Consider the following 22,897-nt stretch of genomic DNA (forward strand, 5'->3'; position numbering starts at 1 on the left):
GTTAGATGGCACATGGCAGACCACTTTACGGTTTTCACCATCTATTTGTCACAGGTGTATCAATTTGAGATTTTTCGTTATATTAACCCAATTTAACGAAAGGTAAATTTGTTATAGATGTATCAGTTTAAAATTTTTAATGGTCAAAAAAATTAATTTGGGGTAAATTTATCACTAGTTTATCAATTTAAGGTTTTTGATTGTCAAAAAAATAATTTTGGGTAAATTTATCATAAATGTATTAGTTTGTGATTTTTCATGATTAAAAAAATAATTTAGGATAAATTAGAAAAGTAAATCAGAAAAGTAATAACACTAGCTTCCATAGCCATAGATCTGCTCTTGACCCAGTCAAACTCAGAATCCAACTACCAGGCTGCCTGTCAATCAAACAAAGAAGCAACAATGCTCCAAAGTCCAAACGGTGGAGGATCTCGGGAGAACATTAGCGGAACCAGTCCTAGTTATCTCGTCAGCAACAGTAAGTATAGTCTTATGAACTCTTTTCGTTCCTCGCATGAATTCACCGTGGCATGAAGCCCTGCCTTCAAAGGTCCAAGATTGATGGATGAGCACGCAAAAATGGAGTCTTTCCTGCGAAATAAAACCCTTTTTTTGCTCTCTCTTCGGGATGCGAAATAAAACTTGGGAAGAACAAAATGCATTTGACTAGAAAGAGATGACGATTATGAAGGAAGATGAGAAGGGCCAGGCAGCGACACGTGGCCACACTCTGTATATGTTCCTTTTGCTTTTGAATCGAAAGTAAAGAAATGGCTTTTTGAGCCGTGCTTGGCCCAAGCAGTCAAAGGAAGCTAACCTCAAGAATCCTGCATCGACATAGGCCACCGTAAAAACGAGTCATGGTGCAACCGCAAGTCAAAACTTTGAGGTAGAACCGGCACGAGAGTCAAGTAAACATTGTCAAGTTGCCTTTAAAATCAAGTAGATAACAAGCTTACTCACAAGTTGTACGAACTTAATTACAAGACAGTGGTCCACTTCACTGTAATAACCGTTACAAACACCCAAGTACGAACCAAATCCTGTTTCAAATGTACATAGCCTCTGGGACCATCATGGCATTCCGAACATGATTAAAAAAAAAGCCATCAGTTCTGCCATGAGAGATCTATACTACAATAAAAATTAAGAGTCCTCGTATTCTTGGATGCTAGCTCTTTGCCCAGCTACCCCATCCTTCTCCCGTTAGCTGTGACATTGATTTCGAAATTTTCCGAAGCTCAATAAGTAAGGCAAACTATCTAACAGAAATTAGAATGAGCTGTTAGCCAGCAGCCACCGCATCGGTTCTGGGTTTTGAATCCAAGAGCTGGTGAAGCTTGGCACCAGCATTCGACTTCCTTTCATAAATTTCTCCCTCATCTTCACTTCTTCGATCAATGGCACCGGAGTTGTTTACCCTTGAAAGTAAGTTCTCTGTTTTGTCCGAGAGAAGCCCGTTGTCATTGAATTTACCTAGTGATTCAACCTCCTTTTCCCCTCCCCGTGCATTTCCAAGTCTTTCCTGTAAGTAGAAACAGCTTCTATTCATTAAAACTAGCAAATTACATGTATGACTCAGCACGAACGCTGAAGCTAAGTATGCAAGAGGTACCATCAATGTGGTATTTTCTAGCCTCAATTTATCCGAGTTCTCGGTTAGTCGACTAATTTCAGATTTAAGAGCCACATTGTCTGCAGTCAGAGCGTCCACTTTTTTGGCAAGTTCTTCAGTCTCAGCCTGAACATAAAGAGAAAAAGCCGTTCCCTTTAAATGACACACACGTTGGTGAAAATGAAAAGCAGAAAGACCGAAAAGAGCACAACACTTTCTATCACACATCATCTATACCTGCTTCCTCAGTCTTGATCTTCTAGCAGATTCACGATTCGACTGTTTCCTCCTCTCCCTTTTCAGTTCTCTTTCATTCTGCATGAAGAGAATTTTGGAGAAGAGAAGAGAAGTCTATGATATTGTAGCCAGCAACTTGAAGAAACAGCTGAAAGAACAAAAGTACTGGACTTGCAGTGAAAACATTTTACGTAAAATACCACACAGTGACATTACCTGTAACCAGGATTCAGATGGCACTACTGCACCAGGTTGCAAAATGCTAACAGGGTTGGCATCTGCATCCATGCAAGAATTTTTTAGCTCTAATGATGCAGATATGCTGGGCGAGATTACAGGTGCAACCAATTTTCCTGTGGCACTGGGATGACAAATGGCTCCACCTGACACATTCTCAGAAGCAGCATCCACCTTCCCAGCACCCTTGGCTTGAACTTCAGATTTTCCATCGCCTGCAGATATGAGGCTCCAAATTCAGACCTAATTGCATTGTTGCATCCCAAAGTAACAAGAAATTCAACTCCAGGAATGTATGATTTCTCCTGACGGAGGTATCCACCACCAACAAATTTATTTGCTGCCACCTACATAAACTAAGCCCATCTGTTTTCACCTCCATGGAGTTTCTCATGCAAGAAAGAGTATATGACTACCAACTCAGTTACTAGTGCCCACGGAAGCAACGGCACAGAGTAGTTCCACAAGGGTAGAGAGAGAACTTTCTAGGTAAGTTCATAGCATATCTCATAGAAGTTCATCCTCATCACTGCAAGAATCTACAGGTTCTACATCAGAAGCCACTTACAAGAAATGGACAGTCTTTGAAGTAGTAGGGTAGGGACTCTAGAAACACCCCTCGAGCCCCCACCACCCACCCAAAAAGAAAAATGCATTAGGGTGAATGGTGAGATCAAATAGAATTATCTCACAATCAAGATAATTTAGTCGATGAAGGCTGATGCTATACCAATGGATGAAATTCCTTCACGACTTCTTTTCCTCCCAGCTTTATCTGCCTGACACATTGAGTGCACAATTTAGTACCGCTTACTGTCATGACTACAATATTCCCAGAAACAGGAAAGATGAGGCAATAAAGGAGTAATAGAGTTTTAGTTCTCACCCCTGATTGATCCCCATCACTTGAGCCTCCTGTGTACGCACTGCTTACAAATCACAACATTGAAGAATTAGCAAGATAGCAGTTAGGGAAATAATAGCAATGGGATGACTAAGATAAAGAAATCTTCCAGAATCATAAGTGTAAGCACAATGGTTTCAATTTGGAGCTACAAAAAGTTTCTTGCTCGACAAACCTCTGTGATGACCTCTTATCAGATGCATCGTCAGCACTGTCTGCATCCGCACTGCCTATTGACATTGCAAGCCCTTCAAAACTTTTCAACTTCTTCACCAGTCCATTATCAGAATTAGGAGATGATTTTTTAGGAGTTTCCGCAGCCAAGGGAGTCGGTGTCTGAATAGTTGCAAGAACGTCAGAACCATCATTCAAGCATATGCCCAGAAAACATGCAGGGGATTATATAGTTCAGGAAGAATCAGAGAAGTAGCTCAGCATAGTAACAAATTGTGGAGTAAAAAGAAGATGAAATGGGAACCAGGATATTTACAAAAACAGTGGGTTAAACCTTTTCTCTCTTACTTTTTGCTTTTTCAAAAAAGGCACTAGATGCAGACGGTGATGACAGGGAATTAGAACACTGCAATCATCAGAAGCAGTCTTCACTTGCAGCAACTTAAGCACAGAGCTTGCATCACCAAGAGCAAAGCACTCTAAGACAAAGAAGAATACGCACAACACAGCACGTCTCCCAGTGTGCACAAGTTTTGGTCACTCTCCTACTATATATTGATCCAATTGTTGGGTAAAGAAAGGTAAAAAAAATATACTTACAATAGGAATTGCAGGATGTCCATAAACACCTCCATGTGAGTATATTGCAGCATAAGGTGGCCCATATGGTGGCATCATAGGCTGGAGATCAACATAACAGTAAGTTGCAAGCCGAAACTATATAAAAAATTTGAATTTATGGTTAGTTCGATGTTTTCAACACTACCTGTGGAGGCCCCCACATGTAGGGATGAGGACCATGACCAGATGATACAGCAGAATTATAATAAGGTGGAAGAGCAACTCTTGGACCATAGTATGCCTGAAAAGATGGAGGGGCAACGGATCTTGTCAACATTTTTATTGACCTACGATTCTGCTCCAAAGCATTCAGCCAAAGCAATAAACTTACGTGCATAGCTGCCCAATCAGGATACACATGAATACCCGTCTGATCCTGTAGCACAAGGAACAAATATTTAATTGAAAACAGGACCTCAACATATTTTCAGCTTTAGTATCAGGAAGGAGATCCTACTCTAGAATTCCCCATGGTATTTATTAGGAATAGAAAAGATGCTTTCAGAATTAATAAGCACAAAATGTATGTGGTTCCTCATCTCACCGGTGTTACTGGTGAAGACGGTTTCTCAGATTTGGATGACTTTGTCTCTTCATTGTTCCCCATTATGGAGCAAGTAAATAATACAGATGATTCCTCTCTTGGCAATGATAGTATGCAATCAGCTGCATCAGGAAAGGTGATGTAAAGTTTCTATAGCCAAGGAAAATTCATAGAGCCTACTTGGAATATAACTAACAGCTTCCAATTGCACCAAATAACAACCAAGTCACTCAAGCTCAAAAGTAGTTGGAGAAGGTCATTTTTGTCTATAAATCACCAAGAAACTAACAACCACTAAAAGGCAGAAGTCAGATCATTTAAGAGATTCACAGAACCTTCCAACTGCAGAGAAGAAATTCATTATAACCTCGTGCAGCAATGGCATGTACACAATGACACTTGTTGCAGAATGGTCTTCCTCAGATATATTTTCCTAAACATCTGGCACCCTTCTATGAATGACAAAGCCAATTATAATCAAAAACAAAATTTGGCGGTACACTCTGGTAAGCCTGTGGCTCTTCATCAGAACCTCGAATACACCTCAAACTCGACGAGAAAATCTCATGTAATAATTCATTTGACGCCGAATCAAACTATTTATTCGGCAACTAATAAGTATCAGCAAAGAAAAATCAGATCCGCCATGAGAGGCAGCTTTCACCCAAGGCGTGAAGAAAAAATTCGTAGTTAACCACTACCCATTTTACTCGAAGAAAGTGAACAAAAGGGAAGAAGCAACTTTGAGGGCCCATAATTCACACAGAGAAGGTCACTTTTGAGATCTTAAAAACCTTAGCTTCTCAGATGGTTCGTCAAAAGGGAGTTGTAAGGTGAAGATACAACGAAACCTTTACAAGAAAATATAAGAACAAGCCTAGCCAGTGAAGATAAGTTACCACCCTTTCAGATTTTTAAAGCGAAATCGACATGGAATCACAGTATTAAGTTAAAACTGCTCGTTTGGCTAGAGTTATACTGATTACTGAGAAAACAAAATTCCAAAAAGAGGGAAAAGGCAACAAACAAACAAGCAAGCAGAACTTTCAAGATCCTGTCGTCTTTACACATTCCAAAATCATGGTCCTGACTCCTAATTCATGCTCAGAATCCCCAGATCTAAAATTACAACTACACAGTCACCTACTATCACACTAAAATCAACAATTTATGCAAACTATATCCCATGCAAGAAAGTTCTTTGCTGGATTGTAACAACTCATTACCTCCATGCAACACAAATTCTAGGAAGAACAGAGAAATAAAAACAAAATCGAAATTCTAGAGGTTGCCCTCCTCTCTTGCTGTTATTCCCTTCAAACAGAGCATGAAATATGTATTCGACAGAGAAATTTGTACACAATTCGTCTACAAAAAAAATTTCATTATATCGGCACTACATACTAAAAATCTCGATGATGCTCGCTGCAATCAACGTCTCTTACAAAGCACATCACGATTATATTTTCCACATACACTTCTGACTCAACTCAGCACGCATTCGTCGGTCATCCTCGCTTTTCAGCAGCCAGGAGCATTTTTCCAAGTACGGAAGGAATATTCAACTCACACAAATCAAAACAGCAGCTTAACGCACCTTCTACTGCACAACTGGAGTCCTGCTCCTTTCCGTCGCCAAACCCAGAAAGAAGAATTTTGGGAAAAACGAAACGACGACAGAATTTGGACGCTTGGATTTACAGAGACTCGAAGCTCAAATTATCTCGACGGAGAGAGAGAGGGAGAGAGAGAGAAAAAAGGAGTTCAGCAGAAGACGGAAAAGCTCGACGCTCAGCAGTCAAAGAAAGCTCAATTCTCGAAACTGCATTTTCTGTCTCTGAGACCGGACGAACGAATCGAGCTCTGTCGGAGCCAAGAAGAGGGGAGAGAGAGAGAGAGAGAGAGAGAGAGGGAGAATGGAGGAGCAGGGAGACGGAGCACGGTGGGGGGAGGGGAGAGAGAGAGAGAGAAGGCAACATCCACGTCACCACACACGTGTCGTATCGATACGAGGGCGTACGCATACGGCGTATATACGAGGGCAGGAGGGGAGGGAGAGGGTGGTTGTTGAGCTGGCCAATTCGACGATCGTGCTGGTCAATTTTTTTAATTTTACAGAATTTTATTCCAGCGTCACCGCTGGCCGTACACGTGGTCGCCTGCGGATCCGTCTCGCCTCGCCTCGAGAGCGTCCACCCCATGCCACCCCGTCATGTGGCTTACGTGGTCCATGCTGTGCACAAGATAATCGGATTAATTTAATTAAACTTTTGATTAAAATAAATTGACGGGGCGAAAAAGGAGAAGGGGGCGAAAGTTCTCAATTAACGGTAATGAATAGCCGCTTTGGAGTCCAGTCCACGACGGCCCTCCCCTGCTTCGCCACATAATTCTGACGTCCCCGATGATGTTTTAAATCCCTTAGTCAAATCCAAGACGAGGTCCGATATTTTGGCCCTTCATTAAAAATTGGAAAAGGAAAAATATTTTTCATTTGATTAATTAAATAAACCCCGATTTTTGTTGCATTGATCAAGGGATTAGCCAACGTGTACATGCCATTTGGATTAATCTCTCTCTCTCTCTCTCTCTCTACAACTTTACAGGGCACATATTCTGAGTGACGGAAGAGTTGCGGAACGAGCCTCGTTTTTCAGCTACGCCGAACTAAAGAAATATAGATTAACGAAAGATGGATGAACTTACTTGTCTCCTCGTCGCGGTTCGGTATGAATTTCTCGATGTGTTCTTATTTTCAAGAAAATGTTATTTCCCATTGGAAATTCATTTCCGTAGGCCAATCATTCATAACAACCAAACCCGTGAACGTCCGGAAACTCAATTAACTTCGGTCGAACAAACGCACCTTTTTAAATTCTCAGAATTCTACTCGAGCACTATACTCTTAATAAATATGTCTCCGAATGAGAAGCATTACAAATTCCCCGAAACACAAATTAAACATTGTTGGCCAAAATACGTAAGTATATTACCTGAATGTTCTCGCCCGGAGAATAGAACAATTTAGTAGGAACACATCGTCCATTGAAAGAGTTTTTAGGTGGTGATGGTGCTCGTCTGGCTGATCAAACACAAAGAGCTCGCTCGATCAAGCCATCTTTCCTGTTGCCCCAGTCGTTCAATGCGACGCGAGGCGGCCGACGATTTTTGACTCCCGGTCTTGCGCTTGTGATTACGCCATTTAAAGACGGGTTGACCTATGGGATTCATTGCCACTTCGGACAAGCACGCATGGGATGTTGGCGAACGGGAAAAGGTTTCTTGCCGTGGAAAATGGGGGAAAAAGTACCCAAAAAATAAGGCTTAGACCTACTGCTTCAGTATCAATTCACTCCTGACCATTTTAACTTGAACAATTTAATCCTAATTTTTTTCACATTTGTACCAATTCAATCAATCCGGACAATTTAGATTAAAAATTGTTGATTTAGACGTCGGTCGTCCTACATGACACGATCAATACCGACGTGAATAATTTTTATTAATATTTTTACTATTATTATTTCTTCTTTCTCTTTTTTTTCCATTTCTCTCTCTTTTATGACCTTTGCCACCGGCATAGGCCTGTGCCAACCCATGGCCGACGAGGGTTGGCCTCGCCTAAGCAAGGGTCACCCTCGCCAAGCGAGGTGAATCCTACCAAGGCGACATTGGACGAGGCCTCCCTAGCTTGGGCATGGGTCAGCAAAGGCCATAGAAGAGAGAGAAAGTGAAAAAAAATGAATAAATACTATAAAATTATTTTTAAAATATCTACATCGGCACCTGTCGTCCTACGTAACATGGCCGGTATTCAAGTCAACAATTTCTAGTTCAAATTGGTCAAATAGATTGAATTGGTACCAATGTGAAAATGTTTAAGTTTTTTTTTTTTTTGTCCGATTGCTGAATTTATATCAATGTAATTGGTTTATGATTTTTTTAGCGTCTTTCCCAAAAAAATGCATCTAATTGGGACAAACACACGAGCACCGTATTCCGCTGCCTCAACTATTGATATCTTGTCTTCTTTGGACGTACCGTATGGTATTATGACGTGACGTTGGAATCAAGTACAAAAAGTTTGTAAAGTGTCATAAAAACTACTTATAACGTTAAGACGATTCGTCGTAATCAAATGCAAAATGACGGTAAAAAAAGCGGTAATACGGTCACCTCAAGATTTGGGAATTACAGTCATATATTATGTGGCAAACTATTATATGCCTTGGCAATATATTCCATTTGTCTCTGTACAGTGAATGATCTTAATTAGGAAAACATACGACCTCAAAATACTATGTTTTATCGAGTATTTGTAATGCGACCTAATGAACATTATCAAGATTTGATATTTCAAATTAGTAATAATAAAATTACAAATGCCTCGTACTTTCGTTATTTTATAGTGGGTTTCCTCATTTGAATTAAATTAGCAAATTCAGCTAGTGATCTCCCAATTGAAACCCGGATGCAAATCAAGTTATCACACAAGACAATTTTGACCGCCGATATAGACGTCGATTATCCTACATGGTATGATCATAGGACGATCATCACCGACATAAACAGTTTATGTAATTTATGTTGATTTTTTTTTTTTTACTTATTTCCCACTGCTAGCTAGTGGCCTTGACGGTGGTCAAATTGCAAAAATCGTCTACTTTAACGTCGGTCGTACCATGTAGGGTGTCTAGCGTTTATGTTAGAGATTTCTCGTCAAAACCGCCCTAAATAACTGCATTGGCAAATTATTAAAATATTTAATACTAAACGAATTAAATTGAAAGATTTTAGATCGAATTAACATGCCCATAACAAGTTTAAGACTTTTGTTTTTATAATCATCCTGACGAATTTTTATGTTCCAAATTCTCAAATGTCTTGCATCGACCACACTAGAAATGTCCAAACACGGTCATCCTCACGCTCGATTCTAAATAGAAAAAATGGAACAGATAAGATGTTCCAAGCACGCAAGAGGAAGTTAACCCTTTCTTCCTGCCCTACCAATTTGTGGTTTTTGCTGCTTCTACAATCAATTTGCTTTCCTGCACGAATCGAGCGACTTGCGAACAAAACACTATTGCTTGACGTGACTGTTCACTGCATCGTCTCCTCAGTTTCACGCGGATCATTCAACGACGATTTCCATATTCATCTTTTGTTATGTTCGGTCTCTTTATTACCGGAAGTCAACATGGGGATACTAATGAATTCTCTAACATACTCCTCCACCGTTTCTCTGCATCACCATTCGCAGTATAGTCACCTCTCAATCAAAGCTCAATTTCTCATTTTCTATCCGCAAACCGACCGATACGAAACCGTTCGGTACGTCTTTTTTTTTTTTTTCCGTTCAATCACTTGAAAATTCGAAAATGGTCGTTACGGTCTTCAAAAAACTATCTCCTCGAATTGTTAGGTGCTGCGATCTCAAAATACCCAAAGCGCCGACAAAATAAGTTGCAATATTTGACAACGTGATCTTATCGTATCGAAAATTACAACCGAATCTATCAAAATAAGTCACAAATCCGAATGTTAATCCACATTTATTTAAACGGGTCATATATGATTTAGTTTAAGCTCAAAATCTATGCCATAAATGGATTTTGAAAAAGTAACCCAAAAAAAAATTGATGTTGGTAGGTCAGTTAGTAGCCGGTCCATAGAGCTACCTATTCCTTTTTATTTTGTAGTAAAAAAAGCCATCTATTATTCAAATGCAATAATTTAATGAGAAATTATTAAATATGGATCTCGGATTGAGTCGGGTATGAATCGCTTAATTTATATTGTGTGTAAAATAAATCAAAACGGATTAAATAAGATAATTACTATCGAATCGTTTCAATTTGACCCGATCCATCAATTTAACGGGGCTAATCACCGCTCAATTGCAGTTACACAAAACATGGACGTTATCCATCTACGTAACTATAATAAAGCAACGGCACAATTCACGCGGGACGGATGGTGCCGCACATCCTTACGCGGAGAGCACTCCATCATCGGACAAAAGCCTTCTCTCCTCGACGCTGTGATCTAGAACATCCCGAGGAACCTATCATCTCGACCGTCCAATGCTGATGCGGGAATCCCCCCCACCCCCCTCTACTTTTCCTTTTCCAACTCATCTCACTAGAGCAGACACGTGTCATTGTCTTGCGCTGCCTAAAAAGTAAAATGAAAAAGAAAAGACACGCGATGCCTGATATTTTGGTGATTGCGGGTCCCACTATCTCACGTCCGGCGGATGTCGTCGATTCAATCGGACGGATAGCCTTGAGCCCAGCCACCCTTAATTAATCATTAGCGTTCTTGTGAATTTTTATCCTAATTAGTTTTGCAAATCTTAGGAGCTTCTCAAAGAAAAGGCGAGAGTTTAGAGGAAAAATATCTAAGTAATAAAGGCTTTATTTGTGTTATGGAAAATGAATAAGCTGATTTTTTTAAAAAAATACAATTATTTGTGTCATTTATAAAAATAAATTAACAGGAAAATTCATCCTTTACAAAAATATAAAATATTAACCATAATAAAAATATTTTTTAAATTAATTTATATAAGTGATTATTTTAATAATATAATTTTTAATGAAGAGAGAATTTTGTTTAAAAATTATGGGTGACGATAATCCTGGTTGATTTTAGTCTTCACTCGGTAATCGTCAGTGTCACGTAACAATAAAATAACTTAACCGGCCGAGGCAAGTAGTGAAGCACGCATCTGGGCCCACGTGGGGGAAGTGGTCCCCACGAGCTTTGGCTGTGTGTCGGTGTAGGTGGTCAGAGCACCGACGTGTCGCAACCAGGTGGACTGAACGAGTGTGCGGGGGGGGCCCACAGGGCGGGAAACAGATGTTGCCGCTGAGCCAGCTCATCCCCATCGCGTCCCTTTCTGGAGATCTCTAGAGATGGCCCCACGAATCAACCCACGCAAGGCTCCACGTGGTATAACCCCACGTGCCGTTTCGCTAGTGGGCGTCGTGGAGAAACCGGATCTCCACCGTCCTTTCCCTTTCGCTTGGCTCCATCTTGACCCTCCTTCCTCATCCATTATCACGTCAGCCCGCTCGGGCAAAAATGTAAATTCCTGCTCTCCCTGAACAAATTGCAGTCCCACCAAACATCAATTTTTAAAATATATATATATATATATATATATATATATATATTTCCCTCTCTCTTCGCGCCACAAAAAGAATTGTCGTTACCTCTCTCATTGGCCCAAAAATTGTTAACAAAATATAATATCTTAAAAAAGTAACTCCTGAATTTTCGATTGACTATGGTCCGGCGAACAACCCCAGAATTTGCTCCGCGAGCCCGCGTTTGACAGGTAGGCTTAGTGGAGCGTGACGCCAGTGTCAGACGATCCACGTCAGAGACGAGATGGAACGTTGAGTGGGGATGGGGGGGATGAACGGCGATCGCGTGCTTCCCGGTGCCAAAAAAAAAAAAAAAATTGAGAAAGAGACACGGGGGATTGGGATGGAGGGAGGCTGACGTGTCAACACCATGTTCGTTTTCATTTTCGTACCAACTTTTTGACAAGAAAAAGGAAAAAGGAGTTTTTTTAATGCCAGCCCAGCGTTGATCAAGGCGACGAGGCGTGGCCGTCCGACAAGGGTGACGTGTCTTGCAGACACTTTGGGTTTCTCTAATCCTTAATTACGCAATGGGAGGTGGGGCCCGGTGTTGACGTGGACCCGAAGGGAAAACGTTTCGGGGAGGGGGGTGGGGAATAGGAATAGGATATCGGATCCGATCCGCTGGTCCGTGATTTTCAAATTCATCCTTTTGGGTTTTCCATGGGTCAAAAGGCCCACCGATTTGAGTCTTATTTACGGAAATGTCCCCCGCCCAGCCGATTTCTTTGAAATTCTGTGCTCGGAGACTTTCCCAGCTCGTTCACACCAGTAGCGACAGTTTTGTGTCGTTCCATTCCAATTGCTACACGAAAAATTTAAAGATTAGACAGCATTGGGGGGGTCGGGTTGTCAAGCTCAACCCCCTTTCCATGGCCCGACAGAACTGCCGATTGGAGACGTAACAGTGAGCTTAAAATTAAATGCGTGGACACCGAGCGGTAAAGCAGTCATCTCTTCGTTTCTTGAACGCGAGCATTTGCATCGGCTTTGATCGTGTCATTGAGAAGTGCAAGTTAATGTGACTGCAGATCTTATCAGGAATATCCGAGGGAGGAGAGGTTCTCTCTTCTTTAGTCGTCGCGGGAAATGTAATAATCTATGAGAAGAATACATCACGTCATAATAAGCGGTTGATGTAATCGATCAATCACATGTAAAATACGCGCACATGCGGCATCGAGCATAATGAGATTCATAGCACGCGGACAACGGTAATTGATGGAGTAAATCGCGTTATCACCACCACGTGATGTATCCATCCCATCGATATTTTCTACTCGTCGCTCGGGTTTTGTGGGCATAGTTTACAATGCATCGCTGGAGTAGATCCCATCAAATGTTTATGTGATAATTTTTTGCGTTATAGATTATTCGGACCTATTGCACTTGTATCAATTTAGTCATTAACTTTTTGATTGTGTCATTTTTTTGGTCGAATAATTGTGTCAATTGAGTTCTACATATTTTTTCAATTGAACTCATTCGGTGAATTTTGGTCGGAAATCGCAGACGTGTACGTTGGTCGTCCTACGAGGCATGGGCGGTGCTAATGTGGATATTTTATAAATAATTTTTTTAATATATTTTATAGAATTTTTATTTTTCCTGTTGTTCTCTTCTTTTGTTTACTTTATTTTCCTAACTTAGGGCTGGCAAGGGCCACGGCTCCTTTACTGGCCTTAAGTTTAAAAAAAGAGAGAGCAAAGAATAGAAAAGCTAATAAAAAAATTTAAAAAATTTCGAAACAATATTAAAAATGTCAACATCAGCACCCCTCATGTCACGTAGGACGATCGATATCCACGTCGGTGATTTTCGGTCAAAATCGATCGAATGGACTCAATTAGCAAAACATGAAAATGTTTATGACTAAATTGACACAACGACAATAGATTTAAGACTTTTTTGATAACTTTCCCGAGCTTTTGCCAGATGATTGTCCGCGAAAGACCTATCCACAATGTTGATGAAGCATAATAGAGAACGCATAATGAAGAACACACCGTTTCGTCAGTTGCACGGGGCATGTATCATGTTGAGCAATGCAATGCGGTGCATAGGTAGAGCTTTTGAAGGTGTGCTGGGATTTGTTTCAACGAGAAAACAATGTTGGCTAACACTTTCCTGGCAAACCCGAGATTCAATGCATAGATTGATCTTTGTACTATACCAATAATAGATGGATAATTGTTTAGGATGATTTTTCGTGCTCCGTCTTTGAAAATTTATATGCTGAGGATCTTTTTTTTTTTTAGAGGGGGGCACTCAACATGGGTTGAGGACCTTGTCGCCCGTGATTCTTTTAGCGCGAGAGGGGGAAGTGATGCGCACGAGCGATACTAAATTTTTAATTGCGTGCTGCAATCATTTAAATCATTCTCGCCCTTCTAGTTTTTGATCCTCAATAATTTTCAATTGTTGCTTCGATAAGGTTTTTGTTGTTCAATGTGTACGTAAACACAGCCTGTTTCTGCTTAAAATTAGTTCCAAAGAGAAGGGATTTGATGCAAATATATTGAATCTTTCATCATCCTACTCTTAGAAGAATGGAGGCCAACTTTTCATTGCAATGTCTCTGGAAGTCCCATCGAATGGTCTAATGTGCACAGAGCGTGATCATTTTGCAGACTCGCCTACCATACAATCCGTGGATTTTACCACTTTAAGCGACCGTTTGGAGGTGCAGATCACTCGAAACTATTGAGGTAATTAATGTTCCACATGGGATCATCAGAAGTTTGACCGCACGGTGGGTTCTACTTGAGAGCTTTGTAATGGATCGTATGCTGGTTACATGTGTAGATTTTTATGACTTTGATACGAGAGTAATTGACCATTTCGCTCCATTTTTCGTTGCCTCGTCACGGTCCGGCACAATATTCGCACAAGCTGAAAGGATGATGGGATCAGCTCTGTGGGTTGCACAATGTGATCATCTCATATTAGGAACAAATCTTCATGAAGGGGACTTCCTGAGGTTGCTTGAAAGTTGCCCACGTCCGGAGAAATTGAGCACAAGCACGGACTATGATCATCTCTATATGATGGTAAAGCTTCTGCTCAGGATGCACAGATGCTGGAGAAGATAGGTTTTCAATGCCGTGAAATAAGAGCCTGTTGATTCTCACGAAGAGCGAAATCTACTGGAGACAAAGACAGCTGCTTGAACGTCAAGAGCCAACTTCTCAAAAAGCGGAAATTGTTCTCAACACCAGAGGCGATGCGTCCTGGACTCGGGAACTACCCTAGATAAGGTTTTGCTGAGTGTCTACTTCTTTCAGTGGGAGAAATTTGTCAAATGTCTTCTTACTTCAAGCGACAAAAGATGTTATCCTCAAATGTAAACTGAAAGTAAAATTCGACACTCTCACGTTGGATCAACCAGTAGCAGAAAACCCCGGTGTAGTCATACCAAAATTCAGGGAACACGTAAAAGCGATGGCTCAACGAAGCCTCCTTGCTTCTCTCTCGGACTCCAGAAGGGTGAGGACATCTCCTTCCCTCACCGGTCCCTTCGCATTCCTCATGATGAACCGGTTCATGTCGTCCAAGAACTTAACTCTCACCTGAGTCACCTGCCCTCTCGACCCAGTTCGACCCATGACTTTGACGACAACAGCATGCTTAATCTGAGAATCCATTCTGCACAAAGGAGACGAACCAAGCATAAAGAACACCCAAAATGGCCCAATCGATTGCCAGTCACACATGGATACTGAGAAGGTCTACAGCGAGACATGCACATCATTGGGAAAGTCCATTCGAATCCAATTCAATAAACCCAGTTTTAGCTTTCCAATTCTCACGACCAGGTCTTTAACAACAATTTGATACTTCAGCTAGCGGCAACATGTCCTCATAAATTAGCAATTCATTAGCTCGTGCATATGAATGCTCTTGCTCACATCCACAAGAAGCAGCAAAGATCAAGAATTTAATGACAAAAATTAACTCAAAGGAAGCTTGACTGAGAGAAAAAGAGCAAAAGACTGACTAAATATAGGATCCAAGCTCGAGTACACAAAACCCACGAGGTCTAGTCAACACTACATGAATGGTGATCCATATCGTGCGAAACTTCCTCATGTTTCTCCTCAAACAGATAACCCAATATTCATCCCGTCGTCCACTCATCTTTCCCAGAAGAAACAGGCAATAAAGCGATTCCTTACACTTATACAGAGTCAAATCAGAATCCAACTGAAAACCAAATTACAAGTACGCCAGGGGAACGACATCGCGCATCATATTCCAAAGTGAGCAAAACAATCAGAAGAGACTTGCTGCGGCACTAATGGGGTTAGAAATCAAAACAGCGACAAGCTAAATCATGCAAAAGTCACCGAGAAAAACCATTGAAAGAGCCATCGACGAAGCTTCGGTTCGAACATAGCGCCAAGGACCGAAGCAGTGCGCATAAAACTAATGAATTGAACAGAAACATGAGATCGAAAAAGCAAGTGGAAGAACCTGAGATCGGAGTGAGGAGGGAGACGAGAAGAGGAAAGGAAGGGGTCGAAAGCTCGAGTTTCTCAAAATCTTAAGCGAGAATGAGCAAAAACCCTTGCCGATAGATAGTCAAACATGGTGACTTAGCGCTGTTGGCTTCGCGAAAATATAATTAAGATAATTGCTTATATTTTTTTTAATAAAAATATATTAACTAAAAATACTTTCATCATTCGCAAAAATAAAATAAATAAATAAATAATGGCTCGAAGTGTCCTCATTTTTTCAAATAAAAGCTTGAAATGGATCTTATTTCAAATAAGAGCCGAAGGGATATGCTAATTTCAAATAAGGGTCGCATCTCGCCAATCGGTCGGTTAAGGGCATTTTCATCCAAAGATAATTTCAACCTAATTTTTAGTTAAATTAAATTAAAAATTTTAAAAAACTAAAAAGTAGAAAAAAAAATACAAACTGCCCCTATCCGTCCTTCCATGGTCGGTGGGGAGTCGGCAATGGCCGACTGGATGACCCCGCCTCGCCGAGGCGCCAGCAAGCCCTCACCAGAGATGGGAGAGGGCCGCAACCCCCACCTGGATTTGGGCGAGGTTTGCCGGCCCTCACCCTTGTCCGGTGGAATATCAGCAACTTCACTAAGCCACTAGTTCAAGCCTTTTGAGGAGCCAAGACATTGAAACACGAGGAGCCTTACCGCGGGTCGAAGAATCACAAAACTGGAGCAAGATTGTTCCCTCACATGTCCAGTGGTTGCGAACTTTCGAATACATAGTGGAGGTGATTCATAGACAGTTCTATACAAATAGTAACTCAACCATTATAATTGTAGGATCTTAGCAGAAGAAATCACAGACCTTCCTTTCGTTTTGTTTTTTTTTTTTTTTTGGTAAGGGACCTTTCCTTTTGTTGTGATTGCTTAAATTCACAAAATGGCAAAAAAATAAAAAAAAAGGGATTATCAACTTGCACGTACATTTGACAGGATCTCTCTTGTTCCGGAAGAGGGGTTAAAGAAAATCGCACATCAAAGAAAGAGACAGACCTAATCGAAAACCCGTTACGATTACGATCGCTGATGAACTGTCAACCTGATCAACTCTGATCCATGACCAAACTAGCAAGAGGTTCAATTGCCCAGGGACTCTATTTCGCCTGCAAACACAAATGGTGACAAACTAACCAAACTGATCAACTGATGAATTGGGTGAATTCTAATAGTTACATAACATGGAAAAGGGTACTCCTGCTCCTGCTCTTTACGAGTCATCCGCAGAATCAAAAGTAAAAGAAAACTTTTTCACTGCTTCTCCAATGCAGAGGCACTTTACCCAGCGCCTACAGTAAAAAAACAAAACACCCGTTTGACCAGAAAGTCAACGCATACCCCCAATTGGTCCTCACTTTGACCAATCCGGTCAACAGAATCGACGGCATCGGCGTCGTCGTCCACTATCTCTGAAGCGGAAGTCCGCACAAGAACCCCCCAACGCAGGACGACCGCCTCAGGCTCTTCCCCGCCAGTTCCCTCATCCCGTTCCACTCCTTGAGTACCGTCGACGCCGTCGACGAGGACGAGGTCGTCGAATCGCCCCCGTCCGAGACGTCCCCAGCCGAGTCGGGCCACCAGTACTCGCAAGACTCGCCGCCCGAAACCTCCCCATGGTCCCCCACCGCACTCAATCTCTTCTTCTTCTTCTCCCTCCGGCGATCGCCTCTTCTCGGCGCGCCGGCCGACTGCCCCATCAAATCGCGGTAGCCGATCGCGGACGCCCCTTTCAGGGCCGTGAAGTCGGAGCCGTTGGTCAGCATTATTCCGATGTTGAGAACTCCATGTATCCTGCGCAATCAAAGACGTTGGATTGATTTCGCCGGAAAAATTCGCTAAAGAAAAGAAGGAATTTGATAGTACTCACTTGCCGGAAGGACGGCGAATGCCGACGGCCGTGAAATAGGGGAGTTTGCTGTTACCCACGAAATCAGGCCAAGAGAGGACGGTGCTCAGGAGCAGCCGCACGGAGCCGACCAGGTAGTCGCGGATGTACCCGACGGCGTAGATCTCGACGGTGACGCCGGAGGTGTCGCTGGAGAGGAAGTCCGGGCCGACCCGGAAGAAGAACTTGTCATTCCAGGTGGGGTTATCGGAGCCGACCCGGTCGAGGCGGGTACGGAGCTTGGTGGCGGGGTCGACCCAGACGAGGGAGTAAGTCTCGGTACGGCGCATGTTGGCCGGAGGCGGCTTCAGGTTCTGGGCCGAGATCAGGTGGACTTCAAGAATCGCACTTCCGCTAATGCGATCCCTTTCCATCACTCTGTCACTCTCTCTCTCTTCGGGATTTGGAATGCGTGGGTTCTTCAGGAGCTTCTTTATTGATCTTGTTATGGTTAAGTGCGGTTGTGGGGATAGCGGGGAAGAGAGAGAGAGAGAGAGTCAGCCAAGAAGATGGCGGCGAGAACCGCCGGCGAGTGGAGAGAGATCGAGAGAAGAAGAAGAAGTGAGGAAGACGGTTGGAGCTCACGGGTGCAATAATTTTTAACGGTTTCTTTCGCGGTTCAGATCGAGTGGTTGTCCATACTGGCGCACACAGAGAGGGAGAGAGCATAAGAATGGCAGAAACTGCTGCGAGTTGGGCTAAAGTGATATAGACAATCGAACAAAAGCCATTTTAACAGACTATTTTCATAAACAACTTAACTGAATATAGAAGAACAGCAGATGATGCATGATGCATTATTGGACAATCAGCATCCCCCATTGAAATTCACCACTTGCAGACACTTGATCTCTGATTTAGTTCCACGAATTTTTTAGTGTTCTATCACCGTTGGACATCTATTTGATGAATAAACGATTTAAGTTTCACAAAGTTATATTCAACCTCGGTTCAAGTTTCATCATGGGAATCAATCACTGGGCACATGAAAAAAATCGTCGAAAAAGTCCTAGTCTTTTGTCCTTTTGTCAATTTAGTCATTCCGACTAATTTTGATCAAAAAATTTATTGAGGTGGCACAATTGGCACTAATGTGATCAATTTTTAATAATTTTTTTCCTTTTTTTTTAAATTTTCTCCATGCAAGGCGTCTCGACCCTAGCCGTTGCCAAACAGTAAAAAAAATAAAATAATGCATCAGCGATTTTCAGTGACTGACTTGAAACAAATGATTTTTTTTAATTTTTTTTAACAAAAAAAATATTAAAAATCAAAAGAGCTCTTCTAGGTTGAAGTTGGTTGTTTTGATTTGTTTCTTCCTATAAGAGCTCTGAGGCACAGGGACAGGCCCGAAAGTTATATACAGAGTAGGTTGGTTTCTGACAGGCGATGTGGGACTCCAGACCTTCTGGTGTTGATGAAGTCAGTCAGCATATATACATGCAGTTTGTTTGACCTTTGACCTGGGGCTTTCGCCAATTGGAGGAGTTAACAGGATCGCCAAATAGCATATAAGAACCAAGTTGACGAGACCGAGCAGCAAGGTGCGACACCAAAGCAGTAATCACGATTCACGCATCATATCCCCCGACCAAAATTCAAGTAACTTGAATGAATCCTCGTTCGAAGGTTTTCGTACTTTGGAAAAGAATCCAAACCCACCTCGTTTTTCTTTCCAACAAAACTCAAAAGAAGGTTTGTGCGTAATCTGAAGAGGACGCAAACGCACTAGAACTGAACACTACGAATTACGAACGCATTCGAATTGATTGAATTACACTGTGATCAATGTTACCTCGTTTAATGTAACGGCTATTGGCCAACCATTTTAAGAAAAGAGACGGCTTATACTAAAAGCAGATCAATTTACCAATCGATCAGGAGGCTCAAGTAGAGGAAGCTACAAAATTTGAGAGAACTAGACAAGCGAAAATCAGATGCTAATCCTACATCACAGGGTCTTGATCTCAGCACTGAAAAGTTACGCGAGCAGACCCAGTTGAACTGGCACCGAAGTCTAACGGTGAGCGGGAACAATATCCGGCGCTACTGCATTTCCAGTGTAAGTTAAGTTTTTGGTGGAACCAAGTCTTCTCCACAACGCCATGATGCCATCCTCAAAATCTTGGAGCTGCAACACAAATATTACATGCCTCAGGTGTCGAACTATTAAACAGACATACAAAGGAACAGAATCAGGGAAGATGAAAAATGCCGTTTAAGCTTGGATTAAAATGCTGAACCTACCTCCACCAATTGTTGCTTCAGGCATTCTCTCAATTGAATACTTGTGCTGTGTAATGAACATGATTGGTACACCAGGGATCTGCTGGTACAAGATGGTATCAGAAACTATTTCCACAGCTTTATATTTTTATGATGGACAATCAAACAATTTTCAAGTTATTATACCTTACGGATCCTTCGCTTTAGATCTCGATCACATGTGGCAACAATGTAGCATTTGTGCTGTTCAATTCATAAATTTAAAGTGAGTCTTGAAAGAATAAAGAAAGAAAACCCAAGAATCTGTCGGAACAAAGGGTACATACACAACAATATCCATCTCCAAACCTATAATAAGTCAATTCTTAAGCCAATGAGCTCAAACTAAAACCAGGACCATTCGATGACATAAAATTCTGGCGGTCCACCATGGAACAGAGTTCTACATTCTATTGACAATGCAAAAACAGAAAGACTATCATGTCACAGTCAATCTAACAAATCATCAACTTATTCACAAGACGGCACCAAATAATATTGTACAAGAGAAATATTCCAACAACGTTGAGGAACTTGAGGGGGACTACAGATTAAATTCATATGTACAGCATCATTGTTCCACAATGGCGAAGCTAAGGTAAGGGCTAAGCTTTTCATTCCACGAGTTCCAATGGTAAATCTCATCGCATTACTTTAGCACCGACTTCCACAAAGAATACCAATTGGCAAACAATGTGCTCTTACGTTCAATGTAAAATCAGTTACGGGGTCTTGAAGGTTATCCATTACAGCAAGCAAATTCACAAAATCTAAGCAGAGCTCGACATCAACAGAACAACTCCTACTATCTGAAGTTCTCAACATAAATAAAATTTCAAACAGGGATGCCGATTTCAGGGGCAGAAAAGAGAGAATTCCAACTAATGCAAAAAATCTGGATGCGAACACACCTGAGTAACTCTCTCAACAAGGCAATCATCAGCATAGGTCCCTTTGTGAGTACATGGCAATCTTTCAAACCGAGAATCTTTTGCTATCCTGTAAAAAAAGGAAGTGCAAACGAAACCTCAGATCAGCAATCATAGTAAAGGTGAAAGAAAAAAGACACCGAGGTAAAGATTACAAAAGCAAAGAGAGAAAACAACTCAGCGATAACAAAAAGAAAGAACCAAAACAAACCTCAAAGCAACACGGTATTTCTGGCCCAGCTTCTCGAGCTCTGCCATCACGCAATCCGTGATGCAGGGAGTACCTTTGAAGTTGAATGACAGGAAAATCAATGTAAGGCCATAGAATAGAATGGAACACAGGAACACAGAATCTAGTTAAAAGATGAGCGAAAATAACTAAATCATCACTGAAATCAAAATATGAGCAGAAGACCGATAGGACTCACATTTCGCATATAAGCAGTCCATCATTCCCTTCTCCAAATCCAGCTAACAGAAAATAAAGAACTCATGTTGGTTGCCATTCAAAATGAATAAAGAAAGTGGGAAAACAGTTTAATTTATATCTCGTATGAATCCCAAAAGAACAAGGCAGGAAAAAGGCATTGCACATGAAATGCAACTTAAACTACATAGCTTTTTGTCACAAGGTTCGATTAACCGAATGGGATCCAATCGATGGAACAGCACTGGCACAAATAGCAAGTGCTGAGGCCCAATTCCCAAATCACCTGAAAATCTAATCCCTTTCAAAGGACAATAATCCAAAGAGAAGAAAACCATGAAAGTGCAACAAAAAATGAAAAAGCAGACACGAAGTCTCACTTTATTCTGAATGGAGAAATTAATGAAGTTGGTATCCACCAAAACCCGATAAGGCGGTCCCAAGGCGGTGTTGTGCTTGAAGAAGAGCGCGGACGAAACATTTGGCCTGAAGATTATATCAATCAAAAGGGGTTCATGTTCCATCAATCAATCACAAAACGAAGGCATACGAAACGATGAATCAATCGCGCAAGGAATCAGCTTACACGTTTCTGGGGAGCTTCTCCTTGGAAAGGTCCTTCTTGTTAGGGTTTAGAACCTCTTGCTTGTAACTGAACCACACACAGCAACCAATTGTATTAACCCCGACAAGCACACACAGCGAGCGGGACAAGCAAAACAGAAACAGAGAGCCGAACAAAAATTACTTTTTGATGGCTTTGGAGGTGATGATTTTCTTCATGGTTGCGAATTTAGGGCCTTTCTTGGCTTTCCCCATCTCTTTTTCACCTCAAACCCTTCTCGTGGCCTGTGCCTTATGAGTCGACGACGACGTTGACACAGATTCAGCGGAATTGCTCCTCCTGCTTCCGGAGAGGACGATTATGCGCTTCTATATCTATTATCTACGTTCGCTCGGTCTCTTGGCGTGCGTTTGCGTTACAGAGAGAGAGAGAGAGAGAGAGAGAGAGAGGCGGCGCGAAGCAAGGCGGCGGAGGAGACCAAACTAGGGCGGTTGCACCATCTCAGTCGGTCGCGGGGTTGGCCTTGGCAGTTGGCAGAGTTGAGCTCAAAGCAGAGGGCTTTACGTACAAGCTGAACTCAAAAGATCTCAGCCCAATGCCTTTTTGGCCCAGCCGAGTCTTGCAAGTTTCGTTTTTTAAAAAAAAAAAATCATTTTATATCTTTGTTTGATCAACAGCAATACTTTTTATTCTATCTACTCTAGTCATCCACGAAATTCAATTAATTATTAGATTCAAAAACTAAAATTAGATAAAGAGAAAGAAAATTAGTCAATTACTAAATTGAATTGGCATATAACCTAGTCCAATTTGACATCATG

General features: G+C 41.6%; 4 protein-coding genes and 1 long non-coding RNA gene across 10 annotated transcripts; 1 reads left to right on the forward strand and 4 right to left on the reverse strand.

The window, feature by feature from the left end:
• Positions 1 to 934: 934 nt before the first annotated feature.
• LOC115753509 (common plant regulatory factor 1) lies at positions 935 to 6,283 on the reverse strand. Of its 5 annotated transcripts, XM_030692139.2 has the most exons (13): positions 5,933 to 6,283; positions 4,336 to 4,457; positions 4,123 to 4,170; positions 3,937 to 4,032; positions 3,771 to 3,851; positions 3,172 to 3,332; positions 2,979 to 3,018; positions 2,823 to 2,871; positions 2,239 to 2,307; positions 2,072 to 2,133; positions 1,856 to 1,933; positions 1,619 to 1,744; positions 935 to 1,528 (listed from the first exon to the last, which is right to left on the reverse strand). In XM_030692139.2, exons 2-13 carry the CDS (start codon positions 4,396 to 4,398, stop codon positions 1,289 to 1,291), a joined length of 1,113 nt encoding a protein of 370 aa, XP_030547999.1. In that variant the 5' UTR covers positions 4,399 to 4,457; positions 5,933 to 6,283; the 3' UTR covers positions 935 to 1,288. The 5 variants fall into 5 exon arrangements, with proteins under 5 accessions (XP_030547999.1, XP_030547995.1, XP_030547996.1 ...); XM_030692135.2 differs by having other exon boundaries at positions 2,072 to 2,307; positions 5,933 to 6,280; XM_030692136.2 differs by having other exon boundaries at positions 2,072 to 2,307; positions 5,906 to 6,280.
• A 6,537-nt stretch (positions 6,284 to 12,820) lies between these two features.
• Positions 12,821 to 13,967, forward strand: LOC125314458. The gene is made up of 2 exons (XR_007197942.1): positions 12,821 to 12,851; positions 13,814 to 13,967. It is a non-coding gene; the product is annotated as an uncharacterized LOC125314458 (long non-coding RNA).
• On the reverse strand, positions 13,863 to 16,086 carry LOC115753552 (40S ribosomal protein S28-2-like). Of its 2 annotated transcripts, XR_007197937.1 has the most exons (3): positions 15,963 to 16,086; positions 14,833 to 15,134; positions 13,863 to 13,929 (listed from the first exon to the last, which is right to left on the reverse strand). XR_007197937.1 is itself a non-coding variant. In XM_048276776.1 (2 exons), the coding sequence occupies exon 2, from the start codon at positions 15,131 to 15,133 to the stop codon at positions 14,936 to 14,938; it is 198 nt and encodes a 65-aa protein (XP_048132733.1). In that variant the 5' UTR covers position 15,134; positions 15,963 to 16,086; the 3' UTR covers positions 14,786 to 14,935. The 2 variants fall into 2 exon arrangements, 1 of the variants encoding a protein (XP_048132733.1); XM_048276776.1 differs by lacking the exon at positions 13,863 to 13,929 and having other exon boundaries at positions 14,786 to 15,134.
• Positions 16,087 to 16,989: 903 nt separating this feature from the next.
• LOC115753549 lies at positions 16,990 to 18,525 on the reverse strand. The gene is made up of 2 exons (XM_030692194.2): positions 17,873 to 18,525; positions 16,990 to 17,796 (listed from the first exon to the last, which is right to left on the reverse strand). The coding sequence occupies exons 1-2, from the start codon at positions 18,262 to 18,264 to the stop codon at positions 17,409 to 17,411; spliced, it is 780 nt and encodes a 259-aa protein (XP_030548054.2). The 5' UTR covers positions 18,265 to 18,525; the 3' UTR covers positions 16,990 to 17,408.
• Positions 18,526 to 19,625: 1,100 nt separating this feature from the next.
• LOC115753593 (rRNA-processing protein FCF1 homolog) lies at positions 19,626 to 22,565 on the reverse strand. The gene is made up of 9 exons (XM_030692263.2): positions 22,260 to 22,565; positions 22,098 to 22,163; positions 21,892 to 21,997; positions 21,513 to 21,555; positions 21,296 to 21,368; positions 21,067 to 21,154; positions 20,303 to 20,359; positions 20,138 to 20,216; positions 19,626 to 20,021 (listed from the first exon to the last, which is right to left on the reverse strand). The coding sequence occupies exons 1-9, from the start codon at positions 22,328 to 22,330 to the stop codon at positions 20,008 to 20,010; spliced, it is 597 nt and encodes a 198-aa protein (XP_030548123.1). The 5' UTR covers positions 22,331 to 22,565; the 3' UTR covers positions 19,626 to 20,007.
• Between the last annotated feature and the right edge of the window lie 332 nt (positions 22,566 to 22,897).

This window comes from Rhodamnia argentea, chromosome 3, assembly GCF_020921035.1.
Source record: "Rhodamnia argentea isolate NSW1041297 chromosome 3, ASM2092103v1, whole genome shotgun sequence".
Lineage (NCBI taxonomy): Eukaryota > Viridiplantae > Streptophyta > Magnoliopsida > Myrtales > Myrtaceae > Rhodamnia > Rhodamnia argentea.